General features: G+C 34.9%; 1 protein-coding gene across 7 annotated transcripts in view; it reads left to right on the top strand.

The window, feature by feature from the left end:
• The window catches only part of ZPBP (zona pellucida binding protein), a 107,179-nt gene that overhangs the window by 34,254 nt on the left and 51,412 nt on the right, over positions 1 to 21,513 (top strand). For all 7 annotated transcript variants that reach the window (XR_013443048.1, XR_013443049.1, XM_036101811.2 and 4 more), the window contains 2 exons: positions 181 to 399; positions 14,899 to 14,975. Coding sequence is in view for 5 of the 7 variants with exons in the window: in XM_036101811.2 (XP_035957704.1) it covers positions 181 to 399; positions 14,899 to 14,975 (296 nt within the window). In the remaining 2 variants the exon portion in view is untranslated. The remainder of the gene's footprint in view (positions 1 to 180; positions 400 to 14,898; positions 14,976 to 21,513) is intronic.

Below are 21,513 nucleotides of genomic sequence, written 5' to 3'. Positions count from 1 at the left end.
ATCTTAGTTTTTATTCCATAGGCATTGGGCATGTGACATAATCCCTATATCCTTCAGTTTCCTCAGGATGGATATAAGAACATTATGAACTTATTCCAAGTAATGATTTCTTTTTAGTAGTTGCAATATATTTTAATTGTTTTAATAACCACTTTTGTGTTATTCCTTAATTTTTTACAGCTTATCGTGAGCCTCATTATTATTACCAGTTCACAGCTCGATATCATGCAGCTCCCTGCAATAGTATCTATAATATTTCTTTTGAGAAGAAACTTCTTCAGATTTTAAGCAAATTGGTTCTTGACCTTTCATGTGAAGTTTCTTTACTGAAGTCGGAATGCCATCGTGTTAAGATGCAAAGAGCTGGTTTGCAAAATGAATTGTTCTTTACATTTTCAGGTAAGTATATATAATTCTTTAAAGAAAACGAAAACAAAAAGCAAATTTTGAAGACATGTGAATTACGTGCAGCATTTTTTGAAAATAAACGTTATAGCTCTGAATATGTTTCATGTTCTCTACTTTGACTTAGTTCTGATAGGCCGCAAAATAAAATTCTACTGATTCTCGTACTTAATGAAATGTTGGCACTCTCAAATAACTAAACCTTGCTGTGGTAATTTACTAGAGAATAGAATTTGTATAAAGAAATGCCTATCTTGGTATTTAGCTGTTACAAAGATTTAATTTGTAAAAGCACCTAATTCTAATAACATGAGTTAATATTATAGACCAGAGGGACCATTTTAACAGCTTACTGTGCTTTTCCTAATAACAGCGCAGAGTGGAGGCCCAAGGTTTTCTGGAAAACAAAGAATTGATTTTGTACCTAGATGTATATTTATAAAGGGCCTGTTTATTAATAAACACTGTGGAATAACTATCCATATGTTTTTATTGGGTCCCCCTGGCAATAGGACTCCATCCTCTTTCCATCTCAAATGATATTGCTTGCTGTTTTCCTTTCCTCCTTACTCTGTCCTTGATTCCTCTGCTGCTGATGTTTGATTGTACTCACCCATTTCTCCAATTTTCTGGGTTTTGTTCTTTTTGTTTTGTTTTGGTTTTTTGGGTTTTTTTTGGTTTGGTTTTTTGGCCATCAGTGATTGAATTTTTAGACACAACTGAGAGGTGTGAAGCTTTACAGGAGAAAAAACAAGAGTTAAACCCCATTTGCACTGTCTTTTATCTTCTTTACTACTTTTCTCCCTCTTCAGAAAAATTTTGGAAGTGAGTCCGTAGCCCCTGAGACAAAGTATCACAGTTAGACTCTTTCTTTAGCTCTTCAAGGACTCACTGTTAGCATTCATAAGAATTATGAGGTCTCTGTACCCAGTGCGTTTAATAGGTGCTATTAATAGGCATTTAATAGTCCTTAGAAGACCTTGAAAGTAAAGTTGAACCCATAAGAGAAAAGATATGATATGCAATAGAAATGAGGCATTGTGGGCTTGATGTGCATTTTTCTAATGACTAATGATGTTGAACATCTCATGTACTTCTTGGCCATTTGTGTATATTTTATGGAGAAAAGTATATTCAAGTCCTTTGCCCAAATTTTATTTTCTTTCCAGCTTTATTGAAATAATTGGCATATAACAGTATGTAAGTTTAAGAAGTACAATGTCAGGATTTCGTGTGTGTGTGTGTGTATATGTACAAATATATATAAAGTTTATACCCTTTGTCTACTTTATCCATTTCCCTCAGGCCCCACCTCCTACCCCAGCAACCACCAGTCAGTTCTCTTCCTGTGAGTGGTTTTTGTCTCTTCTATGTATAAGTGAGACCATAAGTATTTATTTTTCTCTGTCTGAATTATTTCACTGAGCACAATACCCTCAAGGTTCATCTACTTTGTTGCAAATGGCAGAATTTCCTTCATTTTCATGGCTAAGTACTGTTTCATTGTGTATGGATACACACACACACACACACACACACAGTTGTTTCTTTTACTGTGAAGAACTTTTCTAGTTTGATGTAGTTCCACATGTTTTTTTGTTTTCATTGTTTGTGCTTTGGGTGTCCTATTCATAAAGTCATTGGCATGTTCACTGTCAAGGAGCATTCTTGTATGTTTTCTTCTAGGAATTTTATGGTTTGTCTTACATTTAAATCTTTAATCCAATTCAAATTAATTTTTGTGAGTGGTGTGAGATCGGAGTCCAGTTTCATTCTTTTGCATGTGACTGACTATTTGGTTTTCCCAGTACAGTTTATCGTAGAGATTACCTATTCTCCATTGAGTATTCTTGGCTCCTTTGACCTTATGTGCATGGGTTTATTTCCTGGGCTCTCATTTCTCTTAGATAGATCCATGTCTGTTTTTATGCCAGTACCATACTGTTTTGATTACTATACCTTTGTAATATACATTTAAATTAGAAGTGTACTGCTTCTAGTTTTCCTCTTTCTCAGAAATACATTGGCTATTCAGGGTCTTTTGTGGTCCCATAAGAATTTTAGTATTTTTTTTAATTTCTGTAAAAAATGCTGGTGGAATCTTGATAGAGATTGTACTGAATCCATAGATTGCTTTGGGTTGTATGGACATTTTAACAATGTTGATTCTTTAAATTCATGAACATGGGATATCTTTCTATTTATTTGTGAGTCTTCAGTTTTCGTTATCAATATCTTACTGTTTTCAGTGTACAGATCTTTTACCTTACTGTTTAAATTTATTCCTAAGCATATTATTATTTTTGATGTTGTTATAAGTGGGATTGTTTTATTTCTTTTAAGATGATGTGCCGTTATTGTATAGAAATTGATATTGATATTTGTATGTTGATTTTATGTCCCACAAGGTTACTAGATTCATTTATAAGATCTGACAAGTTTTTTAGTGGAGTCTTTGGGGTTTTCTATATATAAGATCACATCATCTACAGACAGAGACAGTTTTACTTATTTGTGTTTGATTCAAATGCCTTTTATTTCTTTCTCTTGCTTGATTGCTCGGGCTAGGACTTCTAATACTATTATATTGGAATGGTGAGAGTAGGCACCCTTATCTTGTTCTTGATCTTAGAGAAAAATCTTTCAACTTTTTATCATTGAGTATGGTGTTAGCTGTGGGCTTGTCATATATGGCTTTTATTATATTGGAGTACTTTCCTTTATACCAAATTTATTAGGAGTTTTTATTGTGAATGGCTATTGAATTTTGTCAAATACTTTTGCATCAGTTGAGACGATCATGGGATTTTATTTTTCATTCTGTTAATGTGATACATCACAGTTGTTGATTTGCATATGTTGAACCATCCTAGCATCCCAGGGATGAATCCTGTTTGATCATAGGGTGTGAAGCTTTTAATGTGCTACTGAATTTGGTTTGCTAGTATTTTGTTGAGAATCTTTCCTTCTATATTCATTATATATTGGTCTGTATGTAGAGATACAGGTCTATAGAGATATTGGTCTGTAGTTTTCTAGTGTCCTTATCTGACTTTGGTATCAGGCCATGCACAATGAGTTTGGGCATGTTACCTGTTCTTCAATAATTTGGAAGAGTTTAAGAAGGATTAACATTAGTTTTTTGAAAATATTTGGCAGAATTCACCACTGAAGATACCTGTTCTGGGATTTTTCTTTTGGGGACTAATTCAGTCTCTACTTGCTATTGATCTGTTCATATTTTCTATTTTATCATGATTCAGTCCTGGTGGGTTGTGTGTTTTAAGAATGTACACATTTCTGGGATGCCTGGGTGGTTCAGTCAGTTAAGCTTGATTTCGGCTCAGGTCACGATCTTAGCATTGTGAGATGGAGTCCCATATTGAGCTCTGCACTCAGTGTGAAGTGTGCTTGAGACTCTGTCTCTCTCTCTTTCTCTCTCCCTCTCTGCCCCTGCTTCTCCCCTCACTTCACTCTCTTTCTCTCTAAAGTAAATAAATAAATTCTTTAAAAAATATATATACTCATTTCTTCCAGGTTGTCAAGTTTTTGGTATATTGTTATTCATAGCAGTCTCTAATGATCCTTTGTATTTCTGTGGATCAGTTGTAATGTCTCCTTATTCACTTATAATTTTACTTATTTGAGCCTCTTTTTTCTTGCTTATCTAGCTAAAAGTTATCAATTTTTTATTTTTTCAAAGAACCAGCTATCGTTTTTGTTAATAATTTCTGTTTTTTCCTATTCCCTATTTCATTTATTTCTGCTTCAATTTTTGTAAGATTTTAATTCCAGCTAGTTAACATATAGTGTTATATTAGTTACAAGTGTACATCCTAGTAATTCAGCACTTCCATACATCACCCTGTGCTCATCATGACAAGTGCACTCCTTAATCCCAATCACCCATTTAACCAGTCCCCCTACCAACCTCCCCCCTGGATTGGTAGAACAAATACTGTTAAAATGCCTATACTGCCCAGAGCAGTCTATACATTTAATGCAATCCCTATCAAAATACCAAAATACATTTTTCACAGAACTAGAACAAACAATCCTAACATTTGTATGGAACCACAAAAGACCCCAAGGAGTCAAAACAATCTTGAAAAGGAAAGGCAAAGCTTGGAGGCATCACAATTCTGGACTTCAAGTTATATTACAAAGCTGTGGTGATCAAAACAGTATGGTACTGGTGCAGAAATAGACAGATCAGTGGAACCGATAGAAAACCCAGAAATGATCTCGTAACTATACAATCAATGAATCTTCGACAAAGCAAGAAAGAATATCTGATGGGAAAAAGACAGTCTCTTCATCTCTTCAACAAATGGTGTTGGGAAAACTGGACAGCTACATGCAAAAGAATGAAACTGGACCACTTTCTTACACCATACACAAAAATAAAATCAAAATGGATTAAAGACCTAAATGTGAGACCTGAAAGTATAAAGTCCTAGAAGAGAACCCAGGAAGTAACTTCTTTGGCATTGGTTGTAGCAACTTCTTTCAGGATATGTCTCCTGAGGCAAGGGAAACAGAAGCAAAAATAAACTATTGGGACTTAAAAAAGATTTGAACAGCAAGGGAAACAGTTAACAAAACTAAAAGATAGCCTATGGAATGGGAGAAGATAATTGCAAATGATAGATCTGATAAAGGTTTAGTATCCACAATATATAAAGAACTTGTAAAACTGAACCCCCAAACCAAATAATCCAAAATAATCCAATCCAAAAAATGGGCAGAAGGCATGAACAAACATTTTTCCAAAGAAGACCTCTGCTTTTTTATTATTTCCTTTCTTCTAATGTTGGGACAAGTGTTGTTGTTGTTGTTGTTTTTATTCTTTTTTTTTCCTTGAAGTGTAAACTTGTTTATTGATCTTTTTGTATACTCCTTCGTTTTCTTTTAAGAATTTCCAAGTTTTACCTCTGCATTTAGGTCAAAGATTGATTTTAAGGTAATTTATTTTTAAATACTGTGAAATATGGGTCCAGTCTTCACTGAAGTGTGGATGTTCAGTTGTCCCAGCTGCATTTTTTGGAGACTGTGGTCTCCCCCATTGAATTGTAATGGCACCCTTGTTGAAAGTCAGCTGGCCACAGACATTTGGGTTTATTTCTGGACTCTTCTATTTCATTTTTCTGTGTAACCTGTCCTTATTATAGTACCACACTGCTTTGCTCAGAAGGTTTTGATAGTAGCTTTGTAAAGTGAGATTTGAAATTTGGAAATGCAAGTCTTTCATTTTGTTCTTTCAACATTGCTTTGCCTATTTGAAGTCAGATGCAATTCCATGGTTTTTAGCATCTGGTTTTCCATTTCTGCCAGATAAGGACATTGGGATTTTGGTAGGGAATGTATTGAATCCATAGATAGCTTTGGATAGTATTAACACCTTAATAATATTAGGTCTTCCAATCTGTGAACATGGGCACATTTCCATTCATTTATGTCTTCTTTATTTTCTCAGCAGTGCTTTGTAATTTTCATGGTATAAGTAGTTCAGCTCCTTGGTTAAGTTAATTCCTAGGTGTTGTTTTATTTTTTTTTTGATGCTATCATAAATGAAGTTATTTTCATATTTTCCTTTTCTCATGCTGTTGGTTGTAGTATATAGAAATGCAGCTGACTTTGTATCTGGCAAGTTTGCTGAATTTATTTGTTTGTACAGTTTTATTTATGGAATCTTTATTCCTACATAAAATGTAACATCATCTGTGAACAGAAATAATTTTACGTCTTTTCCAGTTGGATACTTTTTATTTCTCTTTCTTGCCTTACTGCATTGGCTAGAATTTCCAGTACTTTGTTGAATAGAAATGGCAAAAGTGTACATCTTTGTTTTGAACCTGGTCTTGGAGGAAAAGCTTTTAATCTTTCACCACTGAATGTGATATTGGCTACTGATTATATATATGTGTGTGTCTTTCATTATATGGTAGGATTTTCCTCCTGTTTCTGCATTGTTGAGTATTTTTTTCCATGAAAGGGTGTTGAATTTTGTAAAATGACTTTTCTATGTCAAATGAGATGGTCATGTGGGGGTTTGGTCCCTTTATTCTGTTAATGTGGTGTCTTACAATGATTGATTTTTATATGTTGATCTATCCTTGCATCCTGCTAATAAATCCCACTTAATCATGGTATATTATCCTGTTAATATGCCCCTGAATTCAGTTTGCTAGTATTTTGTTGTTTTACGTCAGTGTTTATTAGTGATATGGATCTAGAATATTCTTTTCTTATAGTATCTTTGTCTTTTGTGTGCTTTAACAGTTCTGTTCCCACCCTTTTCCATTGTCAGTGCCATAAAATTATGACTTTATAAATTGCTCCCAATATAATTATTTTAAATGAATTTAGTCTCAAATTATGCAGAAAGTAAAGTGTGAAGTTATGAACCAAAGTTATAGTAATACTAGCTTTTAGACTAATTGTTTTTAAATAGCTTCTTAGATCATGTAAACATTGCTGTTAGAATCCAATCTTACAATAGTAGTAGCTTTTAGCATTACTCACATACTTACCTTTATCCAGATCTTTATTCATAGGGCTTCAAGTTACTGTCTTGTGTCCTTCCCTTTCACCTGCAGGACTCCCTTGAGCATTTCTTGGAGGGCAGGTCTAGTGGTAACAAACTCCCTTAGCTTTTGTTTATCTAGGAATCTTCCTTACTCTAAAAAGACAGTTTTGCATGTTATAGGATTCTTGGTTGATACTTAAACAAACAAACAAAAAAACAACTTTTAGCACATTGAATATATCAGTCTATGACATCTGGCCTCTAAAATTTTTGATGCTAAATCAGCTCATAATCTTACTGAGGATCCTTTGTATAAGACAGATTACTTCTTTCTTGCTGCTTTCATGATTCTTTGTCTTTCAAAAGCTTCATTATAATGTGTCTTCCTGCAAGTCTCTCTGAGTTCACCTTACTTGGTATTTGTTGAGCTTCTTAGATGTTTATATTCATGATTTCATCAAATTTGAGAAGTTTTCAGCCACTGTTTATTAAAATGATTGCTCTGATACTTTCTCTCTTTCCTTCTGGGACTCCCATAGTATATATTTTGGTCCATTTGATGATGTTCAAAAATTTTCTTAGGTTCTGCTCACTTTTCCTCAGTCTTTTTCTTTTCCTCAGATTTGATAATTTCGAATGTTCTGTTTTCAAGTGGGCTGATTGTTTCTTCTGCCTGATCACATCTGCCTTCAGATCACTGTAGTGAACTTTTCACTTCAGTTCTACTTGGCAGCTCCAGAATTCTTTTTAGGTTTCCTGTCTCTTTATTAATATTTCCATTTGTTCATACATAATTTGGAGTTTATCTACATCTTCTCTAATTCTTTCCCCGTCTTCCAGGAGGTTGTTTTAAAGTCTTAGTCCAGTAAACTTTACGTCAGGTATTTTTCAGGGATAGTTTCTATTGGTTTACTTTTTTCCTTTGAATGGACCGTACTGTTTCTTTATATGTCTTCTGATTTGTTGAACACGGGCACTCGAATCTAATAGTGTAAGTGTAGAAATCAGATTCTTCTCCTTTTCCAGGGTTTGTTTATTTTGTTGTTGTTTTGTTTATTTTTTTAAATTGTGCCAACGGTCTTTGCGAGATACAAACTTAAGTTCTCTCAGGTCTTGTCTTTTCTTTTACCTTTTTTGTGCATATATGGTCACTTCCTAATTTTTCCCATAAATGTTGCTTTTGGATACCCTACTGCTTAATGTCTGGCTACCCAAAAAGGAAAAGGAGAAAAATGAGGTGAAAAAGGGGCACCGGCCCTTTCTGGTCTTCTGTTAGTCATCTCAGCTAGTGTGAGAGGGGCTTGTGACACGGAAGGAAGTGCAACAGTAATGGCCACCTGCCTCTTAGCTGCATCTCTGTGAAAGAAGCACTGAGCAAATCAAGCACACATCTGATATTTGGAGGTCAGGATTGTTTTTTTTTTTTTTTAATTTCCCCCATCTTGGTTCCCACAAGCTGTGTACAGACTATTTCAAGAATACACGCACAGCTGCCTGCATGGTTCTTGGGATGTTGGATGGGGAGCCACTACTGTGCTAAGAGCCAAAATTGACTGAAATTAACAATTTGCTGTACAAGCCTTCTCTTGGAAATTGCCATAATTCCATAGACTCCTGAATTCCAAAGCAGTTACATGGCACAGATTATTCCACTGAAATTGTTGTGTATGAGGGGAGACTTCTACTCTGCCACCTTCCCAGAATCCTCCTCAGTGTGATTCTTACCCTTCCTTCTCTATAAGTAAGAAGTTTTTTCCCCCTCTTGCTTCTTTCAAGATTTTCTTTTCATTTGATTTTCTATAGTTTGAATATGGTATACCCCTGTGAAGATTTTTCAGTATTTATTCTGCATGTTGTCTGTCAGTTTCCTGGAGCTCTGCTTTTGTCGGTCATTAACTGGAAAATTCTCATCCACTATTGCTAAAAAGAGTCTTTCATTTCATTCATTCTTTTCCTTCATTCCTATTGTATGTACATTGTAGCTTTTGTTAGTGTTCAGTTCTTAGAAATTCTTTTCTGTTTGTTTTTTTCCCATCATTTTTTCACTTTGCTTTTCAGATTCGGAAGTGACCACTGACATACTTCAGTCTTCAATCCAGTCTGATTCTCTCCTCAGCCACATTGAATCTCCTGATGAGCTTATGGAAGCCATTCATTTCTTTTATGGTGTTTTTAATTCTGGCATTTCCTTTTGATTCTTTCTTAGAGTTTTAATTTCTCTCCTTATATTACCCATCTGTTCTTGCATGTTGTCTACCTTTTCCATTAGAGCCCTTTGCATATTGTCATAGGTATTTTAAATTTCCAGTCTGATAATGTCAATGTCTCTCCATTTCTGAGTATGATTATAATGCTTGTTCTGTTTCTTTCTTTTTTTCTTTTTTTTTTTTAGGATTTTATTTACTTATTTTGTTTTAGAGAGAGAGGGTGAGAGTGGAAGGGGGAAGGGCAGAGGTCAAGAGGGAGAGAGAGAATTTCAAGCAGACTCCACACTGGGCTCAGAGCCTGATACAGGGCTCGATCTCATGGCCCTGAGATCATGACCTGAGCTGAAATCAAGAGTTGGTTGCCCAACCAACTGTGCCACCCAGACACCCCGCTTGCTGTGTTTCTTGAAACTTTTTTGCCTTTGAGTATTTCTTGCAAGTTTTTTTTTTTTTTGAAAGATTTTATTTATTTATTTGACAGAGACACAGCGAGAGAGGGAACACAAGCAGGGGGAGTGGGAGAGGGAGAAGCAGGCTTCCCACGGAGCAGGGAGCCCGATGTGGGGCTCGATCCCAGGACCCTGGGATCATGACCTGAGCCGAAGGCAGACGCCTAACGACTGAGCCACCCAGGCGCCCCTTTCTTGCAAGTTTTTATTGAAAACTGGACATTATGTGCCTCTTAGTAAGAACAGAGTTAGGTATGTTTTATTATAATATTGTTTATTTATCTCTTTAGGATTTGGGCTCTATTTACTTTTTATGAGAACTATGGGTTTCAGAGGCTAAAAATTTCTGTGATACCCTTGTGTTTGTCTCCTTTGTTGTTTCCCTAAAGTCTTCTTATTAAATAAGGTATGGGATTTAAAATCCTCCTGTTGTAATCTCCTGGTTTATAAGAGACCCTGTTGATGTGGTGGTAATTTGTAGAGGTAGCAAAAGCATCCTATCGCCCCACAACCAGATCTCAAGATTTGAGACAGCTTAGACCTTTCGTGTGAAACCTTCAGCAGTGTTTTTCCTCCTCTTTCTTGGTTTGCACTGAAAGCCTATAGGTAGTTGGAGTTGGATGTTTCCAGTCTGCAAGGTCATTTAGACTCCGGTAAACCTTAAGGCGCTTAAGCTGTGGTAAAATATTTCTCTTTAGGGCAAACTTTTATTGAAGACAAGTGAATATTCTTGGTGCATTTCAAAATGTTTATTTTATTCTTCCTCATGTTAGAAGCACAAGGGAATTTGTTTTCAGTCCCCTCCCTGAGAGCCTCTGGGGACCGATGGAGGCAAAACTCATGAAAGTGTGGAGGTCTCTGTGAGCTGGAATTTTTTAATATTTGAGCTTTCTTACTGTGAGGCTTCAACAGATTCTAAGTTGCAGTTTTTTCCTACTGGTACTAGCTCCCCTGGCAGGCTCTTGTTCTAGGGCTTCTGCTCCTGGTAAGCAATAATTCTCCATATCCACCTTTTTTTCCCTAAGGTTGTGTGGGCAGCAGTTTTCCTTGAGACCTCAGTTGTCTGGTGAATCAAAGAAGAGTTTGTGAGTCTCAGTTTGTTTACCTCTTTTCCTGTGAGGACAGGAGTGACAGCATCCAAGTGCCTTTCATGTTGGACTATAAACCGGAAGTTGTCTTTTATCTTTTTTATTTCTTAATGGTTCTGTTACTGATTTTTCTTGTGTTTAATTGACTATAAAATAACATGTTGATTTTATTCTCATTTCCTTTTCTGAATATATTCCAGTTATTTTCTTGGCAGCTATCCTGAGTTTTACAGTTAATAACTTGAATATGTAACTATAGTTTGAATACTAGCCTAGTTTGAACAGTGTACCAAGACTCTGCTCCGGTATAGTTTGTTCCTTCCTCCCTTACGGTGTTCTCAGTAACTGCATTATTATACAGTGTTTACCACTAACGTAGATTTATGATTATTATCTTATGTATTTCTTTTTAATCATATACATAAAAAAAGTGAAGTTAAAAGAATAAAAATACAACAATATTGCCATATGTCTGTGGAGTTGACTTTACACTATTCTTTATTTCTTTGCATAGCATTGAATTACTGTCTGTCATCCTGTTATTAGCTAGTGTTGCAAACATTGTGGTTGGAATATTTTACTTTCTTCTTCATTTCTGAAGGATACTTTTCCAGATAAGGATTCTTGGTTGGAAGCTTTTTTCTTTTAACACTTTAAATATGTTATCTCACTGCCTTTGACCTCCATGGGTTTTTTTTTTTTTTTTTTTACAAGAAATCTGCTATTAATCTTTTTATAGACTTATAATAAGTGACAACTTCCTTTTTTTCTTCTCTTTTTCTGCTTTCAAGATAATTTCTTTGACTTTGATTTTTGACAGATTGGTTATAATGTGTTTCACTGTTAAATTCCTTACCTTTATCCTACTTGAATTCCATTGATCTTTTTGGATATGTAGATAGTGTCTTTTATCAAATTGGGACATTACTGGCATTAATTTTTCAAATGTTCTTTTAGTTCATTTCTTTTCTTCCACCTTTGACCCCCAGTATGCGTATGTGGGTACCCTTGATGTGTCGCAGGTCTCTTAGGCTTTCATTTCTTGTCCTGATTTTTCTTTCTGCTCCTCTAACTGGTAATTTCAGTTTACCTCTCCTCAAGTTTACTGATTCTTTCACAAGATCAAATCTGTAATTGAAAGCCTACAGTGAGTTTTTCATTTTCATTGTTGTAACCATCAGTTCCAGAATTTCTTTTTGGTTTCTTTTTATGTCATCTTTCACTTTATTAATATGTTCTGTTTGTTGAGAAATCATTTTCCTTTTTGTTGTTCTATGTTCATTATTTCCTTTAGTTTTCTGAGTATATTTAATACAGTTGATATAGAATCTGTCTAGTAATTCCAATTTCTGTGCTTCCTCAGGGATAGTTTGGTTTTTTTTTTTTTTTTTGGCTGTTGGTTCGTACTCTTCTTTCTTCACATTCCTTATAATTTTTTTTGAAAACTGTACATTTTTAATATTCTAACAGGTAGTAATCATGAAGTCAGATTCTTCCACCTCTTTTGTGTTTTTGTTGCTCATGTGGGTTGTAGTTGTTTGTTTAGTGATTTATCTAAACTATGTTTCTAAAGACTATATTCGTTGTTGTATGTGATCTCTCATGTCCTTTAGCTTGATGTTAGCTAGTGTTCTGATAAAAGATTCTTTAAGTGCTGTGCGTAAGTCAACTTCTGTTGACTCAGCATTTCCTTCATTGATGTAAAAATGAGGTATTTTCCAGAGTTTCAACAAACTTGATTTTGACTGTTTTGGGTCATTTTTGTCAGCATTTCTGTGGTAGGATGTGGCTTGAAGTATCCTACTTTACCACTTTACAGCTGTCATTTTTGTCTTTTTCATTTTTAAATTTTGTAGAAAGTTTCATATAAAAAGATAAAAAAAAGAGTGCATAATTTCATATAAGATGAGCTTGGCCGTCTAGCCTAAGTAAAGCAGGTATATCAAAGGAGGCAGGGGTTCAGAAAGAAGTTGTGCTCTGTCAGATCCAGAGAGCTAATGGAGTGAACTGATGTAGACAGCGTAAGTGCTGTGTGGCTTACCTAACGTGGTACTGGGCAGCAGGGGGATATGCTGCCTGTTGGCTCTTACTACCTTTAGGACTGCATTATAACTTAAACATTCTAGATGTTAATGACTTGATTAATCACTGTCTGTACTGCTTCTAGAGTCTGGATAATTTCTGTGGATTCTCTGTTATTGTTTCCAGCAATTTTGCTTTAGTTTAATATAGAGTAATTTTTTTTAAAGATTTTGTTTATTCATTTGAGAAAGAGAGCTAACATGAGCAGGGTGGGGGGCAGAGGGAGAAGCAGACTCCCCGCCGAAGAGGGAGCCCAATCATGACCTGAGCTGAAGGCAGACACTTAAACAACTGAGCCACCCAGGCGCCCCAATAAATAGCATATTTTGATGGATTTTTAAATTTGCCTTAAACTTTTATACAGATTCAAATTAAAAACAAAATTATGTATCTTCATAATCTGATCTCATAATCATACTATGATAAATTGGTAGACTCTGGTCTACCGTCTTCTGAATTCATAATGAACAGTAGTTTCAAAAGCTTTACCTTAGGTAAATAATATTTTAAATATTTGGCTACATTTTGAAAATGCTTTCTTTAACTCCACTGTATATTTTTGATACATAAGTCTAGAGATTTTGAATTTCTTGGGTCTATTTTTTTTTTTAAAGATTTTATTTATTTATTTATTTGACAGAGTGAGAGAGCACAAGCAGGGGGAACAGTAGAGGGAGAGGGAGAAGCAGGCTCCCCACCAAGCAGGGAGCCCGATGCGGGCCTCAATCCCAGGACCCTGGGATCATGACCTGAGCCGAAGGCAGATGTTTAATCATCTGACTCACCCAGGCGCCCCTCCTGGGTCTATTTTTATGATGGTCTCATTTTTAAAGGATTTAAAAAATAGTCCATAAAAAAAAATACTTTTTTCCAAATCTATAGTCCTGCTTGGAGATCTGCTTCAGCTTAACATCTGTTCTGTTTGATTTTATAAAATCACTCTGATGTACTATATTGTCTTTTTTGTGATGTTTTATAATACTTTATGATATCAGTTCAGATGGCAACAGGGAAATTTCATGATGTGTACTGGTTTGGGGAGATAATAAAAAAGAATATTGCAATAACGAAGATTTCCCAGTATTCTACAAGTGTATTCTGCATTATTAATACTTTTATGGTCAATTTTATTATCTTCATATCAGTGCTTGTCCATCTGACATATTTTATATAGTATCAGGCAAATGTTGATAATATGAGCAAGGATCTATATTCTCATATAGAGAATTTGTGGAAAGTAAAATAGTCATGATTGCTTGTGGTTATAGATAGCTTAGATTGTTAAGATTGACATATTTATATTTTAAATCATAGTTTCACAGCTAGAAAGAATGACAAAATCATAATATTTAGCCCTTGTTTTACAGAGCAGAGACTGGGTCTCAAAGAGATATTAAATAATGTGCCTGTGTTATTTAGTGCTAAACCTAGGGATAGAAATCAGATTTCTTTTTATATATTTTGATCAATAGTGGGAAGTTGCTGAAGGTTTTAGAACTGTGGTAATTAAGTTGATGAAATAATTTAGAAAGATTATTTAATGGAAATCCTTAAGTCATCTTTTTCTGATTTCCTCTTTGATTTTTATGTCTCCACAAGTTTTTATGTCTTCCACATTGTACAATTAAGTGGTGTATAGTTATTCCTAGTAGCCTCTTAATGATCCCTTGAATTTTCATGTTATCGGTTGTTGTGTCTCCTTTTTTATTTATAATTTTGTTGGTTTGGGCCCTTTTTTCCTTGGTTAGTTTCACTAAGGGGTTATAACTTTTGTTTACTTTTCAAAGAAGCAACTCTTAGTTTGGTGAAGCTTTTCTATGATTTTTCTGTTCTCTATTTCATGTGTTTCTGCTGTAGTCTTTATTCTTCTCATAATTATCATCATCAGGCACTGTTGTTATTGTTACTAACATTATTAATTCTTAGGTTCACTGTAATAGTGAGGTTTTCCTGATTTATATAAAACAAATCTTTGGCTTAGATTTATAGCTGAATAGTATAGTTGAATATTAGGAAATTGCTTAATTATTAGTGGAAGAGAAATATTAGATAAATGACCTGTTTTATATTTCAAAAACCAATTTTCATACTGTGATACAGACTTTGGGCCCTTGATAAAATATAATGTATTTTCTCAGTTTCATCTCTAGACACTGAAAAAGGACCTAAGCCATGTGTGGACCATAGTTGTGAATCTTCCAAAAGACTGTCTAAGGTATGTTATGTGAGGCTGGAGAAATTAAAAAAAGAAAAAAATGAACATGCTCGGTGTGTAAGTAAGCATCTTAGCTATTTATTGAACACATCAAATCCACCCCCCCACATTTAGGAAATTCAGCAGTAAAAATAAAACTTCATCAAATAACACATGACAAGAACGTAATACAGTTAATATTTTTATGAAATGCTTTAAAATTTAGCATCTTGTAACTGTGTTAAGAGAGATGATTTTTCTTTCTTTGGCCTTATTTGCTGTTCCATGTTAATTTATAATTACTAAACAAGTAGAATTCTCTCAGTGTTACTGTTACCCATCCTAAAATTATAAATTTGATCTACCATGTTTGTTAACCATTTTCATATTGCTCTAAAACCAGCATCCTGTGTCTGTGTTTAAGGCAGAAATTAGGCTGAAGCTCCCAGCAGCAGTCCAATTTAGTTTTCTCTTTCATGTTATACTTCACATGCTGTTCACACTCAGTAACTTCCTGCAGTGTTGTGTCCTGTCTCTGGTTACTCCTCAGTGATAAGCACTTTGTAAGAAAATGTTATTTTTAAATACTTGGAATTTAAGATTATTTACATTATGATAATTGTCAAAATTTCCTTATGAAGGTATAGGTATTGCATATTCAGGTCCACACCCATTACTTTTGCCAGGTGAAAATGACAGGGGAATGACTTCTTTATTTGTGCCCTGTAAGCCTCCCAAAATTTAGCTACATCATCAATCTATATGTTATCAGGTATTTCCATTTAAAAATTGTCCTTAGGAGTTACCTTTCATCTCTGAGGTAGTTTTTGTTTGTTTGTTTGTTTGTTTTTTAACTTTACTTTGGAAATAGTTATGTTCTGGGGCACCAGGAACAGAGAGCAGTCAGTCTTATTTTTTGATTACTGTTTCTTAATCCATGGTTATTGTGCTAATCATCTTTAATTAATGGCACATCTTTTAGACTTCCACCAATTTTCACACTTTTAAATGGTCATAGACCTTCAGCTGATATAATTTCTTAGTGATGTGGGAATGTGTGTTCAAGCAGAGGAATTAGGAGTAAGGAAGGAAACAGAGACATTTTATTATTTTCCTTCAAGGTGATCTCATGCTGGTATCCATTTGTAGTTCCCTTATATCATTTAATATTGAGAATCAATTTTATTTGTACTTCTTATATGAAAACAGAAAAAAAATCAAATTCTGCATTCCATGAAACTTGCAGTAACAAAGGTCTGCAATTTTATTAACTCCTTGAGAATGTTACATGGCTGTATTAGGTTGCTTAATGAACATTCTGCGCGTGATTTTTCCTGTCATTTGGATACCTTTTTTGAAATTTTTTTTTGCTATACATCTGTTTATCTGCTTTTTCTCTTCTGCTCTCCTTCCTGTTCCCTTTCTTTCTTTTCTAGGCTTCTGGGCATAAAATGGTCTCTTTTTGCCATAATATTATGTTAAAGTATTTTTCTGGTCGATGGAAGTGTAATAATAGTTAGCATAATAATAAAAAGAATTCAAAATCTCCAGAGCAGAGTATTTTCACAGAAGCATTCTGGGGACTTTGATTTACAAATCTGAAAAATTATTTAATATTATCTGCTTTATTTTTCATTTCATTCAGTTTTCAACTTTTGGGTCTTTTCATTTTGTATTAACTCTTATTTATTACTAAATACACTTTAAATTTAGCAAGATCTAAGTAAGCGGAAATGTTCCCCCAACTATGGTTTCTTTGAAGATTTGATCCAAATATGTACTATTTCTTCTTAAATGTACTGTGTTTTTCCACTCTTCTCTTCCAGTGATGTATTTGTCAGCCCTTAGGCCAGCACCACACTTTGTTCACGCCTGTACCTTTACAGCAAATCTAATGTCAAGTTGTATAACTATTTCATCTTGGTTCCTTTTCAAGATTGTTCTAGATGTTCTAGGTCCTTTTTATTTCCAGAAGGTTTAAAAATCACCATGTCAGATTTCTAAAAACAAACAAAAAATGCCCTGGATTCTGATAGGAGTTACCATGTATCTATAGGTCAATTGGTGAGAAATGATATTTTGATAATATTAAGTTTTCCAATACCTAAACATGTTAGTTCTCCCCATTTATTTAGGTTTAAAAAATTCACCTTTTTATTTATTTTTTTGGCAGTTTTTAGTTTAAAGGTCTTGCACATTTTCTGCTCAATTTATTCCTAAGTATTCCTAAGTATTTTGTGGATCTTCCTTCTTTTGTTTGTCAGTAGGTCAGTATTAGCCTAATGCTGTGTCACAATGCCTGCATTATTCACCACACTTCATGTCATCATGTAGGCATTTTTATCATCACACAAGTAAAACAAGGGGGTGAGTACAGTACAATAAGATATTTTAAGAGTCAGAGATAAAAAAGACTGCATTCACGTAACTTTTATTATCGTACGTTATTATAATTGTTCTATCCTGTTATTATTGTTAATCCCTTACTGTGGTATACTTTATAAAATTTAAATTATACCGTAGGTATGTGTGGATAGAACAAAACATGGTATGTATAGGGTTGAGTAACATTCACAGTTCTCAGGCATCCATTGGGGGTCTTGGGACATATCCTCCATGGTTGGGGGGGGGGCTACTGTAACTGGAAGTTTTTACCTTTGATTACTTGTTTCTTTTTCATTGCTGACATGCTATTTGAATTTTTTTAATTTAAAATCAATTAATTAACAGTGTATTATTAGTTTCAGACTTAGAGTTTCGTGATTCATTAGTTGCATATAACACCCAGTGCTCATTACATCACATGCCCTCCTTAATGTCCATCACCCAGTTACCCCACCTCGACCCCCCCGACCCCTCCAGCAACCCTCAGATTGTTTGCTAGAGTTAAGAGGAGTTTCTTATGGTTTGTCTCCCTCTCTGATGTTGTCTTATTTTGCTTTTCCTTCTCTTCCCCATATTCATTTGTTTTGTTTCTTAAATTCCACATTATGAGTGAAATCATGTGATGTTTGTCTTTCTCTGACTGACTTACTTCACTCAGCATGATACCCTGTAGTTACATCCACATTGTTGCACACGGCAGGATCTCATTCTTTCTGATGGCTGCGTAATATTCCATTGTGTATATACACCACATTTTCTTTATCCGTTCATCAGTTGATGGACATATAATGACTCTTACTACATATTTTGCCTTAAAATCTATTTTGTCTTATATAAGTATAGCTTTTCCAGCTTTCTTTTAGTTTCCATTTACATGGAATAGCATTTTCTTTTTTTTTTTTTTTTTTTTATTTATTTGAGAGAGAGAGAATGAGAGAGAGAGAACACATGAGAGGGGGGAGGGTCAGAGGGCGAAGCAGACTCCCTGCCAAGCAGGGAGCCCGATGCGGGACTCGTCATGACCTGAGCCGAAGGCAGTCGCTTAACCAACTGAGCCACCCAGGCGCCCCTGGAATAGCATTTTCTGTTCCTTCACTTTCTTTTTTTGTGTTTCCTTAAACCTGAAGTGAATTTCATGTAGACAGCATACAGTTAGGTCTTGTTTTGTATTCAGTCAACCACTCTATGCCTTTTGATTGGAAATTTTAGTCCCTTCACTTTTCAAGTAATTAGGTATGGATTTATCAGCATTTTGTCATTTGTTTTGTGGCTTTTTTTTAATTCCCTTTTTCCTTTCTTTTTCTCTTGGTCACTTTCTGCAGTGTTATGTTTACATTCTTTTCTCTTTATCTTGCGTGTACTTACTATAGGTTTTTGCTTTGTGGTTACCATGAGAATTACATAAAATATTTTAGAGTTATAACATTTTATTCACATGAATTCTGAAGCTTTATACTTTTACTCCCCTTAATGTTTTATGTTTTTATGTCCATGTTTAAATCTTATCTTGTATATCCATTAACAAATTACTATATTTGTTATATTTGTAGTTATTTCTACTATCTTTTGTCTTTTGAACTTCATACTATATTTGTAACTATTAACACTAGATTATTCAGAATTCCACTGTAGATTTACCTTTTCCCTTGAAATTTGTACTTTCACATGTTTTTCTTTTACTACTTAACATGCTTTCCTTTTTTTAGCTTAAAGAACTCCCTTTAACATTTTTTCATAAGGCCAGTCTGGTGGTGAGGAACTCCTTCAACTTCTGAATGTATGCAGAACTCTTTGTCTCCTTTCAGTTGTTATACAACTTTCTCTGTAAGAGTATCCATGTTTGGCAGTTTTTATCTTTTAGCTTCTGGAAAATATTGTGCCATTCCCTTTTGGCCTATAGAGTTACTGTTGAAAACCCATTAATAGTCCTGTGGGGGTTCCTTGTATATAGCAAGTTGTTTCTCTTTTGCTGCTTATAAGATTCTTTTTCTGTATTTAGTTTTTGATAATTTAATAAATAAATAAATGCTGTGGGTTTCTTTGGATTCTTCTTGTTCAGGACTATTTGGGTTTCCAAGATCTGGATATATGTTACCTTCTTAAGGTTAGGGATGTTTTCAGCCATTATTTCTTCAGATAGCTTTCTGCCCCTTTTCTCTCTCTTCTCTTTGGGACTCCCATAATGTGAATATTGGGCCACTTGATGCTGTTCTGAAGTCCCTTATGTGTCTTCATTCTATTTCAGTCTTTTTTCTTTTTACTCTTCTGATTGGGTGATCTTCATTGCTCTGTTATCAGGGTTGCTGGTCCTTTCTTCTACTTTATCTTGTCTACAATTAGTCCCTCTCTTGAATTTTCTGCTCAGTTGTTCTGTGATTTCTGTTTGGTACTAATACTTTTTATATTTGTTGAAATTCTCACTGTGTTCATGCATTGTTCTTTTGACCTCATTGAGTATCTTTATGACCATTACTTTAAAATCTTTATCAGGTAAATCAGTTATCTCCATTTCAGTTAGGTCTTTTTCTGGGGTTTTATCTTGTTCTGTTGTTTGAACATATTCTGCTGTTTCTTTATGTTCCTTGAATACTTTGTGATGATTTCTATATTAGATAAAACAACCACCTCTCCCAGTCTTGAAGGTATGGTCTCTTATAGGAGTTGAACCTTATCATTCAACCCTGCTTTGACTCTTGGTTATCTTCATACTTTTGTGATTTTCCAAGCCACCTTCTTTGTTTTTTGCGGTTTCCACTAGTTGATGGTGTACCAAAATCTGTCAGGGTCCCCAAGGGAAGATCTCCTCAGTACTAATATGTAGGCTGATTAGAAGGTCCTCAGGAAGCAGCCTTTAAATTATGCACATGTACCTACTTCAGGGGAACAGGGAGAGATGGGAGCTTCTGTCTGTTCCCTCTGCAGCAGCCTGTGGGTTTCTTTGCTACTGTCCCGTTGAATCCCTGATTGGAAACCTTCCCCTTAGGCTGCCAAAGATAAGCAAACGGGCCTCTCAGAATTTTATTTGTAGTTACCTATTCTCATAGCTATATACTCTTTGCCTTATTTGTTTGAGTGGTTGCTCTAAAAATTGTGATCTACATCTTTTATTATTTCACAGTTCACTTAAAATTTATATCTTGCCCCTTCCTGCTAACTATAGAGATGGTGCCATTTACGCTTCATTTGTTTCTAAGCCGCCCTCGTCCTGTGTGCGTAATCGTTCTGTCCACCTGTGTTGTAATCTGTGAAAATACTTCTCAAGGCATTTGCTGTCAACAGTCATACATATTTTAAAGATATTTAAAGAACAAATAGTCTTTTACATGTAGAGTACCATTTTCTATGTTCTTCCTTTCTTCTGAGGATCCAAGGTTTTATCTGATACTATTTCCCTTTAGTCTGAACAGTCTTCTGTTGCATTTGTTGTGGTTATGATCTGCTGACAAAGGATTCTTTCAGTTTCCTTTTACCTATAAATTTTATTTGTTTTATTTATGAAGAATATTTCATTGGTTAGAGAATTTTGGTCTGGTATGCTACTTTTTCAGCATTTTCAGTATTTTTTTCCACTCTTCTTAACCTCTATTGCTTCTGATAAGAAGTCCATTATTTACAGGTTTTTTCTTTTTCAGACTTATTTATTTATTTGAGAGAGAGAGAGCAGGGGGTGGGGGGGAAGAGCAGAGGGAGAGAGAGAATCTTAAGCAGGGTCCACACCCAGTGCAGAGCCGACCTGGGGCTTGATCTCAGGACGCTGAGAACATGACCTGAGCAGAAACCAAGAGTCGGACGCTTAATTGACTGAGCCTCCCAGGTGCCCATAGAGGTGGTTGTTTTTCCATATTTAATGTGTTTTTTTTTCCTCTGCTTTCAATAATTTTTTTTCTGTATCTTTAGTTCTTAGCAATTTGATTATGGTTGCTTTGGTTTGGTCTTGTTTGTATGTGTTCTGTGTGAGATTGGCTTGTGGTTATTGAATCTATGATTTCATGTCTTCCATCAATTTCTTGAAAATTACAGCTATGATTTCTTCTATTTTTCTTTTTTCTCTCCTACACTCTCTGTTCTCTACCATCTCCATATTTTCAAACATCCATGTGGTTTAAACTTCTCACAGCAAATGGTTTGTTTCTGAGACAGGGGGTCACCTTCTGTAAGAAAGCCATAGAAGGAT

The sequence above is a fragment of the Halichoerus grypus genome, chromosome 12 (genome assembly GCF_964656455.1).
Source record: "Halichoerus grypus chromosome 12, mHalGry1.hap1.1, whole genome shotgun sequence".
NCBI classification, from domain to species: Eukaryota; Metazoa; Chordata; class Mammalia; order Carnivora; family Phocidae; genus Halichoerus; species Halichoerus grypus.
This window is presented reverse-complemented; position numbering and strand designations above follow the sequence as displayed.